Here is a 14,861-nt window from a genome sequence, read left to right on the forward strand (position 1 = left end):
TAAGCTTTAGTTTAAAACTTAAACAAAAAAAAAATTTAGTATGTTATAATTACAGTTAGTGAAGAAAACATGAACACATAATATGCCCAATAAGGACAATAAAGGAGCCTAAAAAGGAAGAAGAACACGTTCAGTCAATTACGTTGAAAAAGAAAGGTCCGATACTGGGGAATGTATGTGCTATTGCTGAGCCTTGTAGAACGAAGAACAGGCTACCAAGGTATGGCCTATATCTTCAAAATACCCTAATGGCCTCTAAGCCTTCTTCCACTGACAGCAAAAGACTGCTTTTTAGCAACATATGAATACAGAACTATCTAGGTTATCAAATAATGTTCTCTGCAACCTCAAATAAATATGAAACAGTTAGTTCAAAGAGCCTATAAAACATCTACTTCATATATATTAATCATACAGGACTCCAAACACTTCACAACATGCTAAAACAAACTTTAAATAACAAAATTCTTTCCAGTTCAAGAAATATGGAAATACACTAGTGTTTATTATTCTCCCTCAGTCCATAGCAAAGGATCATAATTATTCTATAATATCAATTAATATTTTAAAATCACAACTGATACATTTACAGTTGCTGTTATAAAAAGTTCAAGAAAATACATGTATCTGTAATTAAATTTACTTTCTAAGGAAATAAATGTAGGAAATGCATATATTAGAGAAAAAAGGATAAAAGGGATCAAATAAACGGAATAAAATTTTTTCTACACTAAAAATTAACTACCTGTGATGTATCAACTTAGAAGGAATCCATCCTCATCTTAAATGAAGAATGTACTTTTTTAATATTCAGAAATCTGAAACACAAGCCTCAAAGATACTTTTGAATAGTAAGCCAAATATCAATGAGCTTGATGACCCCAGAATCCTCTAGAAACTGATCAATAACATTTTCATTCAGAGCACATTCTGGAAGGCAAAACCAGTAAAAAATAAGTAAGAAGATTCTGTTTTTATGGCAAAAAGGCATAGAAAAATTAAACTTTGGGGGAAGATTACTATCTTTTTCAAAGTCATTATGATCATCTTGAGAGTACAAAGGAGAAATTTAACATGCAACTGCAATAATTCTCCCTGAATTTTCTCCCTCCCTTCTCCACCCAATAAACAAATTCAGAAGTAAAGACAGAAGAAAAATTACTAAAAGAAAATAAAAGAATTTGTCATTGCGCAGGTGCTAGATAAGTTAGGTTAAAAATAAAAAGTCCCCTAGAAATCATTGTGAAAAGGACAGCGAGCAGCAATTGATCTTAACTGTATATTGCAATCATCACTGAAATCAACAAGCAAGAAATCTCAGCTTAAAATACCAATTTCAGTTTTAGTTTTTGCACTGGTAGCTTTTGTTTTCTAAATTAAGTTTTCTTCTCAATCATTTATATGCTAAGACATTATGATCTTCCAACTAAATAAAGCCTATACATTAAGACTGGTACTACTTTTTACTACCACAGGCTATATAATATATAAATTTATACAGTTTAACATGAATTCATTCAGGATTTTATTTTTTGCTTTTTATTAGGTCAGAAAATCCTAAACGATATTTCTTATTTAACAGTCATTTACTCTTTTTTTCAAACTGCTTTTAGACGGAAATTGTAAACCAATCAACTATTAAATAAAAATACATTAAGTGAGCCACACGTTTTAGAAAACAAAGTTGAAGAAAACATCTTTTATATTTTAAATTAACCAATTTATTAAACAAATGAAATTTTATCCTCAAGTGACTTGGACTGATTTTTCTTTTCCCCAGTGCTCCTCAAAACTGTAGAACTAACACATCTTTGACACCTTGTTTTTACTCACAGATTAGCAAGAGAAGACAAGCTTTCCTATCTTTTCAACTCCTGAGAAGTTTCAGCTTTGAATAACCCATTGAATAACCCATTGAAAGAACTAAACTGAAAATGTGAAAACATTTTTGCAAGACAGCAGAACTTCAGACTGCTAAAATGTTAAATCAGCAGTTGACAAGTCTGGCTGCGATATGGCTAGCCAACAACTCCCACAGGTTCAGTGGTATGATCCTCTTAAATTTTACAGGGTAAAAATGTTACTTTAATTTAATGTAATTGACTTTAATATAGTGGTAGGTCACCATGCTTTCATACTTAATTAAAATTTAAGTCTGACTTAGATAAAAAATGTTATTGATTCTATTTATCCTGACTATAAACATCATCTCTTATTTAATGCTTTAAAGTTTTAAATCATTTTGCATATAAAACTATGTAATACTTTTTCCAAATTGCTGAAGAATGCAATTTGAAAACTGGGAACATGGATTTATGCATAATGAAAATAAAATTAGAAACTTTAAAAGACAAAGTCTTTTAGTCTTTTAGTCATCACAGAATGACACTTTCAACACTATATCTGAATTTTCTCAAGAGAGCAGGACCACCTAGTGTACCTAAAATCTAAATCATTCAAATATACAGTGCAAATACAATGGCCACAGGTTTTACCTAGAGAAAGAAGCAGCTGAAACACCTGATAAAATTTCATTTTCTCAATTTAAAATAGAGACTTCTGTACCAAGTCTCTATTTGCAAAGATGACTATCACAATTCATTGCATCAAAAAGATGAAAAGTTGCATATCAAAAAAGGTAAAAGACTAGCTGATTTTTAACAGAAGAAAGGGGGGAAGGGGGGGAAGGGAAAAGGGAAAAGGGAAAAGGAAAGAAGGACTATGAGACTACGTCACTAAATAGAGATCTTCTCAGGGACCTTCTCCCCACATCATGAAAATAGTATTATCTCAGCTTCCTTTCTACCCAGAATCACAAGATTCATCCTTCTCCAGTCTTCTGCCAACTCAAAAATAAAATTTACACTTAAAAGAAATGTTTAGAAATGATTTTACCTTGGTCTCAAATAAATACTTAATGGTATTAGCAGTGGAAATGAAGAGATACAGAAAATATAACTAGCAGCAGAAACATACAGTAAAAAGTATTCAGATCTGACCTGACATAAAACCTGTGCAGCCTTAAAAAAAAAAAAAAAAAAAAAAAAAGTAGAAAGAGAACCAGCAGCTACAAGAAGAATTGTTAGTTCACTGCAAATGAAAACAGGTTAAAATATACATAACCAAGCAATGTATACTGATAGAAAATGCTTTGGAAATTAAATGGAAGGCGTCAACAACAAAAGATGACATTAACCAAGGGATAAAAAAAATAACCTAACAATTAGTGTGATGTTCAACTAATTCATACAGTGTTTAGCTAGTAAATACCATCCAATCGTAAGTCCAGAGCAAAGCTTCAGAAAAGGAAGTGAGCTGAGAAGCATTTCATTTTTCATGGTAAATGATCTATGAACTTGCATATCATTTATTTTTAAAGTATGTATCTAATAATTTTAATTAAACCAAATAAAGAAAATATGAGAAAATACATTCATAGAAATAATCTTACCTGGATTTCTCATATTTCAGATAAAATAATAATTTTTCTTTGTATCAAAGTTTACTACCAAGAATTTTTATTTCAAAATAGCCCAGTTATTAGGAAAAATGCTTATTTTAGATTACAAAACAAAAATGCCTGTAAGATGTGTGTCAATCATACTGAACCTACCACTTTTCACATTGAAGGATGTGTTCCTCTGCAGAATCTGACCTATTAGTCCACAGTCTCAATATTCATTTGCTGTCTAAAAGTAGCTTTGAAAACCATGGCAAACTTTCTCTGTCCCACTCTGGAGACAGATTTATGTAGAAAGCAGAAAATTTCTCCCACTTCCAAGAGTCAAATACTTAAAAATTAGAAAGTGCAAGGATTAAATGCTGACTTCATTAAATCCTTACTTCAGTTCCCACATGCACATCTATTTTGATCTACAATATAGGACCTCTACCTTATTTGGACTAAAGAACAGACAATATTCAGGACGACTATCATCTGTGGGTCACTTGCATCATTTATTGCAAAAGCTGGAGAAAACATAGTGAGCCACTCTGGGATTAAGGTGAAAAGAAAATACGACCTCACAGCTAAAGCAGTTGAAAGTTTCCTTAAAGACCACAAGACTCTTTCCCTCTTTGTTATAATTGCCTGTATTTTGATGGGCAAGTAATACAAGCCAACATTTTTATCTGGTAGCTACTGTGTATTTGTTTTCCTATATGCCTATCTTGAATGCCAAGAGTTCAATTTGCTAAAGTGATAAGCATTCAAACCTTAAACTGAGTTTAGGAAGAATTCCACTTTGAACAGATCAACTGTTTATATAAGAAGTATGATAGTTTCATCTGAGACCACTGGGACCTTGTCAAAAGAAGCCTGTAGAGCATTAGAGGTCAGATTTTTTTAAAAACATACCCCACTATATTACCTAAAATGAGATAGAGATCTAATGGCTTTTCATTTCAATAGGCCCAGGACATTACAGTGATGATACAAAACTACAAACTTTCTTGTTGGATTTGTATATGGCACAGGTTTAACTGTTATCGGTAAATAATGCAGGGAATCATACTTACAATGACAACAATAGAAGATTAACATCAGGTAATACTCCCGAAACAGTCCCCACTACAGACAATGAATGAGGATAAGACACTGAGTATTAAACAGTCTGTGTGGCTGCTCAAATCTGATATCCCGACATTTGATCCCCCTCACACTTAAATTTTTTTAAAGTGGGCATTGGTACAGAACACTAGTTCTTACACTTAGGCTTTATGTAATACTACTGTTGCTCCCAATACCTGCCCCGGCTGCACCAGCTGGGATTCAAAAGCACTACAGCCAATTAAGGTCAGGGCTAACTTGAGGATCTCTGTATCATCTTACATCCTTCTAGTGCACACTGCAGCGACACCTGAATATCCCTGGTAACTTGGAAGGCAAGATAAAACTGTTCCATGGGCCAGCTTCAACCTATACGCCACATATGATACTCCTAGCTAAGCACAGTACCCAGGTTATCGCTCTTACTTTCATTTCTTTTTCTAGAGTATGAAGTGTGCTACTAGACGTAGCTTTTATGTAACCTATATGAAGCAGTGTTTTAATTCCTTTTCCTTTTATATCTATAAATAATAATAAAAAGTAGCTTCATTTAGTAATTTTTGTCTTTGTTTCACAAGGAATGAGGGTCATATAATTAAATAGTCTGTTTCCTGCCCCATCCTTCCATTGCTTTTGAATTCATTGGCTAGTTCAAACCAGAAGTGGCAGGAAGATGTAGGAACTTAATACTTTCAAGATTTCCAAGTTTCATGAAAGCCAGCAGCCAAATACAACAGAGCCACTGATCACTGCTCTCACCAGATACAAGGGCAAGCAACCAGCCCATAAATCCATGCATAGTACAAACAGCTTCAGCATCTGCTCCCAACCAAACAGCTGGCAGAAGAGGACAGGATGACAATCTTGTCAGAAACATCAGACAGCTGAGGACACTTCAGAGAGACTCAGGAGACACAGGAATGAAATGAAAGGTATTCAAAGGCCTAGATGCATGAGGAAGACCTCAGCATACTGCAGCAGGAACCATAAAAAAATGGAAGAAGGTAAAGAACTACAGTAATGGGATCACAGGTGGAAAAGGTGGGAAATCACGTTCTTTAGTCCCATTACTCAAGGAATAACTTATTAAAAGACAGCATTACACTGCAATTCTTTCTTTTCACCTACTAGATTTAGTATCTACTGCTCTACCAAATAAAAAACTTGGTTGGTTTTCAAGTCACAAAACTTGTACTACTTATTATTCTCTTTAATGCTACTTCACAATTTTTAACACTGAATTCCTCACAATGGAAACCTGAAAGAGTTTAAATTCAAGAAGAATTAACTTAGTCTGAAAAGGTTAGTTGCTAAACGCATTCCCCTCCTTTAGGGATGTACAGTTTTGTATAGTCTATACCACATTGTGTTCAAGTGCCACCCAAAAACCTGGCAAAAGTAGATTTAAGAAGACAGAACTGGATATCCTCATACATTATAAAGCATAGTGGGACCTTTATATTTCTTTTCCCTCCTCCATGCAACATGATTTCCATAACTAGCTCCTCACCTGGACTTCAATTCAACAAAGTTCTTAAGGCAGGTGCCCAAGTTTTGCTATTGCTCAAAAAGGGAAAAGCAGCATAAAGAAATCAAATTCATCCTGCCATGGCAACAGGGCAACAGAGTGATTTTGAAGGATTCTCAGAAACAACTCCATGACTGTCTCTCTTCCCAATCCCAGCAAATTGCCTCAAGACTCCAATCTTAGGCAGCTGTAGGTGAGAAGATTCAGTTTTCTAACAGAAACTGCCTACTATTCCAACCTCACTGCTGTTTTCAGTTTTGCTTTACATTCTACCATGGAGCAGAGTGTCTTCCTTCCCATTCTAACACTCCCCATATTAGATGAATTTAACCTGCTTCTGTAAAAGGTGGAAATATTAAAAAACATTTTGTATCTTAAAATATACCTTTACTTAATACAAACACTAAGTTTGTTTAGGAAAAGAGAGATATACCAGATATAAGAGTTTTAAATATAATTCTTCAATCCTTTTTCATTTGGGTTGCCCTCACTGTTTCCTATCAAATTTGAGATTGCCTGAACTATGCAAACTATATACCAGATATCTTTAAATAAATAAATAAATAAATGAAGTTTTAACACCATACTAACTTTCGGGGGGGGGGGGGCGGACGGACAAACTACTCCTGCAATCACTAAATTGTGGCTTTGAACTTGGTCAAATGAAGAATACTTTTTTTTTTTAAAGGTCTGTCAGTAATCATAATGCAAAAGTAACTAAGTATTGTCATTGACCAAAACTAACTTCATTGTCTTGGTTCTTTATAACTCTCGTTACAAAAGACTTCACTTAAAAAAAAAAAAAAAGTCAAAGTTAAAACTGATGTAAACAGGTATGCTGACATTTTTAACAAACAGCCAGAAGTACTTAATTCTTTGCAGCTAGCATATCCTATTTTAATGTGAGCTGTTTTAATTTTGTGCAATCTTCAAATATAATATATATATATTCCACTACAAGGAGTTTTGAACTACTTTATTCTTCAGTTAGAAGTTTTCAATCTTGCTTATTTCCTATGGCTTTACCAAAAAAATCCAAACAAAAAATATCCAAAAACTTGTATTATTGCACAGTCTTTAAAACGGAGCAAAGTATTTTCTCTGAATACTTTATTAAAACATACAAACATTTACTTGGACACAGTGTAAATTCTGTATTATGACACTTTAGACTAGAAGTCCTGCAGTTTGATCCTGACTTCAGGCAGTCAGTAGTCACCCAAATCATATTCGCATCTTAAAACATTGCTGGCCAGGAAGCACTACTGCTAAACAGTACAGTCAAGGAAGATACTATTACATGAACAGGAGAAGACTAAGATGAAGTATAAAGATTATAATACCTATTAACATATCTATAGTAATCAGATACTCAGTTGAAGGAAGAAGAAAAAAAAAAAAAGATGATGATGCTACATTCCTGCTACAGCAGAAACATTCATTTCATTTTCTGTCTTAAGGAAGAGAACTAAATCAAAATCTAGCAGATCAGTTTCATGACTGGATTTTCATATCCCACCTCACCTTTAACTAATCTATGGACCAAATCCTCAGGAGAGCTGAACTCCCATTCTGGCAATTTCATTATGTGCCTACAGGAGAACTTGGCTATTTTGAAAGTCTGCCCTGGCCCTAACGAGCAGTGTCACATTCTTTTGAAAGGTTAGATTACTTAATTCATTCAGGAGTACATGTTTTAATCTTTAAGAAGTAATACCCTAAATCCTCTACAAATATTAAAAACAAAAATTTAAATCTTTATAAATATTTTCAGATCTATAACAAATTCACAGGTTTCTGTGAAAATGCATCCTAAACTGAGAATACTGACAGATTTCAAAGAATGACAACTGTCTTTCTGAGCTTGAGTTACATAAAAAGTGCAGACCCAGCAGAATGTTTTGCTCCCTTCTTTATAATATTAAGATGGCTTTTCAGCAGAAAAGAACCTAGCCAATTTAAAGCTGTCCAACTTAGACTCCTGGTGTGCATAGCTTCCAAGACAGGGTCTACATGCAGCTTTGCTTGTGCAGTGCAACTTCTTATGGAGGCCTGACTTACTAATCCACGGAAACTGACAGCACAGAAACATCCCACATGCAAAATAAACAAGAACAGTCTGTCTCTTCACTGTTTTCCTGGATTCTTTTGGTTATAAAAACAGATGTTTTCAGAAAGAAATATTCAGTTTGAGGAAACCTTTAAACCTTCTTTTGCTGGAAATTTAAGTTTGGGGGTTTTTTTATTTTTATTTTTTTAGGAATTTTTAAACAAGGTGTAAAATTACTCTCTGAATCTAGAAGGATGGTTTCAAACAAAGCTTAGAAGCCCTGACTTTTAAGATGATCCTCTCCAAAGAGGCCCAACAAGTGTCTACTATACCTCGTTCCTTTTTTTTTTTTTTTTTTTTCCTTTTTTTTAAAAAGATGAGCAGAAAGAACTGAGGACACAAGCTTATATACAGTCTGCTAGCTCTCAGTAGCAGGGCAACCAGGAGAACCAGGAGAGAGCAGGGAACATCCCTCGACTAAGGAATTAGTTTTCATAGACTTCAGGGCCAGAAGGGATGATTAGTTTTAAAACAGTGGACAAAGTCTCCCCAGGGAGGAAGGATTATGCTATGCATGTTTCAGGACCTAACATTTACAGACGCACTCCGGATTGCTTTGAGGCATCCTCTCACGCAGAAGGTCTGGAAAACAACAACAGTCCCTAGAAACTCATCTCAAGGCAGGCGGTGCCGCGCCGGCCTCCCCAGCGGATCCAGCAGGCAGAAGCACCCGCCTGCTCGCCTGCCTGTTTGCACAGCCCCAACCCCAGCCCCGGCCTCAGGGGCAGCCGCCTCGCTGCGGCCCCAGCGGCCAGAGCCCGCTGAGGGAGGCGCCGGGCTCCTGGGCCATCCACCTGCGCCTGCCAGGCGGAGTAAGGGCGGTTCACAGCACAGCAAGGAAAGGTTCCGCCGCTGCTGAACCCCCGTCTCCTCTGCAGCACCTAAAGGCACACGCCTGGCATCCCCGGAGCAGGCGGCGAGGGGGAGGAGGGAGGAAGGGAAGGATGCCAGCCGCCGTGCCAGGGATTATTTACCTCCTCGGAGCCTCCCAGGCGTGCACACACACCCGAGAGGGGGGGACACCACCACCTCCCCGCTGCTCGCACAGCAACCCCTCCGCGCCCGGGCGGGGGGCAGCAAGTCCCGCTGCAGCCACCGGCGGGCCGCCGAGGCGGAGGCGACCCCCGCACGCCCTCCTCAGCCCGGCCCGCCTGGCTGCGCCCCCACCCCGAGCCGGGGCGGGGGTGGGGGGAGCCCCTCGCCGTCACCCCCCTCCCCGTGCTCGGGGGAGGGAGAGGAGGGGGCTGGGGGAGGGGAGTCGTTCGGGGCGAGAGGAGCCCGTTATTGGCCTACTTACCATCAATCGCCATGATCCCCGGGGTGGGCCGTACCAAGTGGAGCGCACGCAGGAGAGGCGCTGGCGGGCGCCGAGGCTGCGAGACAGCAGCGCCGCGCGGGGACGGGCGGCGGCGGCGGAGGCGGTGGCGGTGGCGGGGGGGCGGGAGGACGGAGCGTGCCGGGGCGCGTGACTCCTCCCCCCGACGCCACCGCCCCGCGCGCGCGCGCCCGGAATCGAACGGCGGCTGTTTAACCGAAGGGTTTCGGCGACCGTTAAACCGAAGCGGTTCGCCACCTCGCGCGCCCGCCCGCCCGCTCGCCCGCTCGCAGGGGCTGGAGCCCGGCGGCCCCGCCCTCACCTCCGGCCGGGGCGGGCGCGTAGCGCCCCGCCGCTCCCGGCCCGACCCGGTACCGCGTTGTCCCTCGAGGCCTCCGCGCGGGTCGCCCCGCGAAGGTGGCCGGACAAAGATTGGGGGCGGACCCGCCGGGGCTCGTTGGGGATTTTCCATGAATTTCGGTGGGACAAGGGGTATAAACATAGATTCCCTCCTTCCTTAAAAATTAGTAAGGTAGTTAGGAGGAAAAGCTTGACTCTCTTTCCCTCCTAAGGTGGCTTTTTTCACATTCAGGATAGGCAGGATTTTGAAGTGTTGTTCCCCCGCCATCAACAGCTGATCATCCTGGAAGTTTTGCACATGTTCCAAGTTTTATGAGAAAAAAGTGATAAATGGAAAATCTGACCACTTTCCAATTTTTTTTTTTATTCTTTGTTTTTTTGAAAGCTGTTGGAAACAGAAGACAAAACTATTAGCTTTTTGTACCAATCAGACTGATTCCATAAACATCTGCATAACTTCATGCACAGCAACTGCAGTCAAGTGTGCAGAGCTTCTGTATGCACAAATATATATGAATACACAGAAAGCCTACACATATCAGTAAGGGTGCTGAAAACATGTTGCTTTGGCTAAGTAAAGCAGTTGGAAAAATAGGAAATGTCAAAATGAAAATTACCAATGCAGTCTTAACTTGCTCCATTATGCACGTAATGCCTCACGATGCAGCGCCACTACATGATTACGGACTTTTTCCTCCCATGGTACCTCTTGACTGACTTGGTACACAAGACAGATGGTATCTGAGAATGAATCAAGATTCGGTAGTGAATAAAGTTACCGTAATTCCAGCATATTCTCATTCATGGTAGCTTCAGTTTCTAACCTTAACATTCTGTAACTGCAGTGTCCGATTTTCTATAGCTTTTACGGGTATAAAACTGAAATAACATTCTGTTACGTGGAGCCATATTCACAGGCACACTATGTACCTTAGGAAGGACTTGAAATCTTCACATTTATAACAATCTTCTACACATGCTTGAGGCAAAAGTAAGGTTAGAAGGGATTAGAAGGCATTAAAGAAACTGCAGTAATTTACATACAGGTTTTTTTGGGGGGACTGTTGTTTTCTAGTTGCAACTTGGTTGTTTCAAGTACTTTCCTGTAGCTCCTACCCTCTCTTCTCTCCTTTCCACACCTTGGATCCTGCCCCAGTTGGTTGCTCCTTCCTCTGTCCCACCTTGCACAGCTCCTTCCACTGGTTCCTCCACTTTATTCTTTGGCTTCCTCATTCCTGCTTCTAAACTTTGGCACTTCCCACACTTCTGTCAGCCTCCAGTCCTCCGAGGGGCTGCAGGTGTTGTCCCACACAGGATATTTTACTTCTGCTCTCTGATCCTCACCCCTACCCCAAAAAACCCACCATATAAACACCCCCAAAACACCGTATAAAAGAAGGAACACTGTGCACAGAGGAAGTACAGTCTCCTTGGCCCCACTTGCTGTAGTCCGCAACATAAGGATTCCTGAAGCCAGAAGGAAGTCCGAGCCAGGCCATGAATGGCTCCCATGATTAACAGAGAAAACAGAGGAGCAGATTGGTTGGGTTATGGGTATTTTATTACTAAAGACCGCAATATGCACGTAAAACTCCACTGCTATGTAGGAAAGCCATTGTACAATCTCACTAATATTTGGAGCTGTAAAGGAACACAACATGTTAGTATATGGGAGTATATATATAACTAGTTAGAAAAAGCAACTTAAAAGTTAGAAATTTAAAAGAAAAGTCAGCCTGAACAAAATGGCCTTCTTGGGAAATCGAAGTCCCAAATGATAGGCAGGAGATGTTCTGATGAGAAGCAACTGTAAAAAGGATCTTAACAGAGAAAGTGTCAGGAAAGCTTACTCGTAACCATCTTTCTCTGTGCCAGCAGTGACATTTACCTGAGATACCCGTATGATTTTCCATTCATTCCTAGACATTCCTAGACATTCCTTCTAGCCCTAGAGTTTTCTGCGCAATTTGTCTTGATCACCATCTTTCTGACCGTATTACTGTATTGTACTGCTGGTCCTGAACACAGGAATGAAGACTCCTGTGGGATCAAGTATGTATGCGTTGTTAGAGGTGTTATTCTTCTTTCCTCTTAATTTTATTTTCTTTTTCTCTTGGCAACATCCCAGTATTAAGGAACTACCAGTCACTGATGTCAGCAAAACTTTCCAGGGCACAGACATCCACCCATGCAAAATCAGGGGAGTCATCTAAAATTCTTGGAGATTCTCACGTGATCACATTTGTGCGATTCATGTATGCAACTGATATTTTGTAGAAGTTTGTATCATTGGACAAACTCCTTTTGAAGGTGAGGAATTAATATGTTTATAAATGAGTAAAATTAAGATTGGAACTCTTAGTCCAGGCTTTCAGTTTTCAAAACACAAAAACAACACACAATTGCTAAATATTAGAAATTTGCTCTGTTTGGAAAAGCAGTTTCAGGACAAGAATAACAAACATAGTTTCACATCAACAAAGAGATGATATGACAAGTACATGTGAGGAACCATTAAAATGCCACTTTTCAGAACTATCCTGAATCAAATCAGTTTTATGTGTGCTTTATTTTCATAAGTATATGTTTAAAAATTTTAAGCTTTATTTAAATATCAGGTACCTATGCACATCACCATAATAGTCTAATTTTTCAACAACATTACCATGAGGGACAAACCTTGAACAAACTTCCAAAATTCAGCTATTTTGTTTCTGTTCCTATATAATAGTTGTGACAGTATAAGCTATAGCTTCATCCATTTCCTTCATATAAGGAACACAGCTGATCATCTCTGAATGCATCAGATGCTTTCTATTAAATCCAAGGGCAATTCACTTTTTTGAAAGCATTTACATGTGATGCTACTAGTCTGCCTTTTGTACAAATGGGCAGCTGTACTCAAATATAAAGACAACTCAACACGAAACCTTAAATAACTGTGACAAATGAGCACAGCGTACAAATGATTCACAGGTTATCAATAGTTTTCTACTAAAGAGAAGAATTATCACCTGTTGTGACAACAAATTTACTGATAGCTAGTTTACCTCAGTAATACAACTAGCTGACACATAAAGAATATATTTTAACCTGTAAGCCCTACAGTTTTCAGCAAAGTGCCTTCTCTGGAGAAACTTCTCCCACTGCATTGATGTGAAGCCACTTTGGTAATTAAAATTGAAAGCTACTGGAAATTTTGGCATGAGGCCCATAGGAGAATAAATACATTAAAAGTCATGAAGGTCTCAGTTACTGGGAAAACAAGTATAGAAATAAGATATTATATAAGTACAGTAAATATGTCACAATTACATCTTAAGACCAAATCTTTGTTTAACATATCTTAATGCCATTGTTTATATACATTTATTGTGTGCATGTGTGTGTTACATATAAGTATTTGCTTTTTCTGAGTAGAACTCTGCACTGATTTTTCTCAAAACCAGCAAATACTTTTGGGGGAGTTTATCTATAATTCTCTCTAAATTATCTGATCCTTGTTATAAACTGATACTTTGCACATTTAAGGCATGATCCACACCAAACCTATTTTCATTTTCTCTTCCACTTTAGTCATAATCATCTTCGTATGAAGCAGATATGATTAAATAAAGACTGCAAGAGTCTATGCTTAATGAAAACATAGACTGTATGAAAACCATAGTGTATATGAATGGAAAGAATAAGTGAAGGGTTACAAAATACAGGCTACCAGTAACCAGAACCCCTAGATTAATAATCTGCTAAACAAGATGCCAGGCAGACATGCTATCTATAATTGTCAGGATGTGAACAAAACGGATTCACAATTAAATAAGCAGTAGAAGAAAGCTTCAAACAGCTGGATGCAGATTTTCCAGTGGAATGTTGCCATTCCATTCAGATGTAGGTATTCTGCAGAAACATAATGGTTTCATTGAAATACCATTTGGGGGGAAAAAAAATTAGGAATATATGCTAGGTCTTTCATTTCAGAAAAACTTTTCATTTCTAGCCTTTTTTACTTCATATTATATATTTAAATATAACGTTGAAATTTAATGAACCATCTTAATTTTATAAAAATAAAATGTTTCCTTTGGAAAACTCAATGTTTTATTGAAATTTCATTCAGTGGGATATTCCAAGTGTGTGTGTGTGTGTGTGTGTGTGTGTGTGTGTGCATGCGCGCGCGTGTGTGTGTGTGTATGTGTTCATTTTGTCCAATTGTGTTCCAATCTGGAATGAAAACAGATTTTGAAAGAACATATCAGAACTCCCACAAAACTGAAATTCTGGTTTCTACCAGACACTTTCCCTTTACAAAAGTCCCAGTAAGAAGTAGCATGATGTGCAGTTCTAGGGTATTCTACCCTTGCAGTTTATTTATAGGAAGGTAATAGAAAAATCTGGTGGAGCAGTATCGAAACAAACAAACAAACAGAAAAGCTCTAACCCAGAATGTGAAATTAAAACATGACCTCTGAGATATCTTCAAAAGATATCTGCCAAAAATCTTATTGCTTCAGCAGACGAAGAGATGGCTAAGAATTATAATATAGTGCCATGCCCTAACTGATTTGGGATATCAGTTTACATCTTTCCCTAAGAATTTTTGGCAGCAGTTTTGTGAATGCTGCCAATCAGATTTGAAACTTATGTCCATTCAGATTAGTTTCTCACACAAAGTGTTTTTTATTAGGACATTAGATACCTGACCTCCTAATATTCAGGTTTAAATTATTAGGTTGTTGGCACTAAGTGAATAATCTATGACTCTTAGTCTTTGTTTCTCATAGCTTTTGAAAGCTAGGAGAGACAGCCTGGGCCCTCTGACACAAACTGCATAGCTGCATCTGGTGAGAGGGAACTACCAGATACCTTCTATCCTGCAATTGCTGGATAGGAATCTTAACCTGACTCTTGAAGCAAACGATTTGGCCGAATACCACTCAGTGTATAACATCACATTCATGAATAATGATTGAGAAAGTGGAAAAGAATATCTCCAGCAGCA

General features: G+C 38.4%; 1 protein-coding gene across 2 annotated transcripts in view; it reads right to left on the minus strand.

Moving 5' to 3' along the window:
- SYT14 (synaptotagmin 14) overlaps nucleotides 1–9,573 on the minus strand; it is an 82,481-nt gene extending 72,908 nt beyond the window's left edge. For both annotated transcript variants that reach the window (XM_067293114.1, XM_067293113.1), the window contains exon 1: nucleotides 9,485–9,573. In XM_067293114.1, coding sequence (XP_067149215.1) covers nucleotides 9,485–9,497 — 13 coding nt within the window. In that variant the 5' untranslated portion in view covers nucleotides 9,498–9,573. The remainder of the gene's footprint in view (nucleotides 1–9,484) is intronic.
- Nucleotides 9,574–14,861: the final 5,288 nt, after the last annotated feature.

This window comes from Apteryx mantelli, chromosome 3 (assembly GCF_036417845.1).
Source record: "Apteryx mantelli isolate bAptMan1 chromosome 3, bAptMan1.hap1, whole genome shotgun sequence".
Taxonomy (NCBI): Eukaryota; Metazoa; Chordata; class Aves; order Apterygiformes; family Apterygidae; genus Apteryx; species Apteryx mantelli.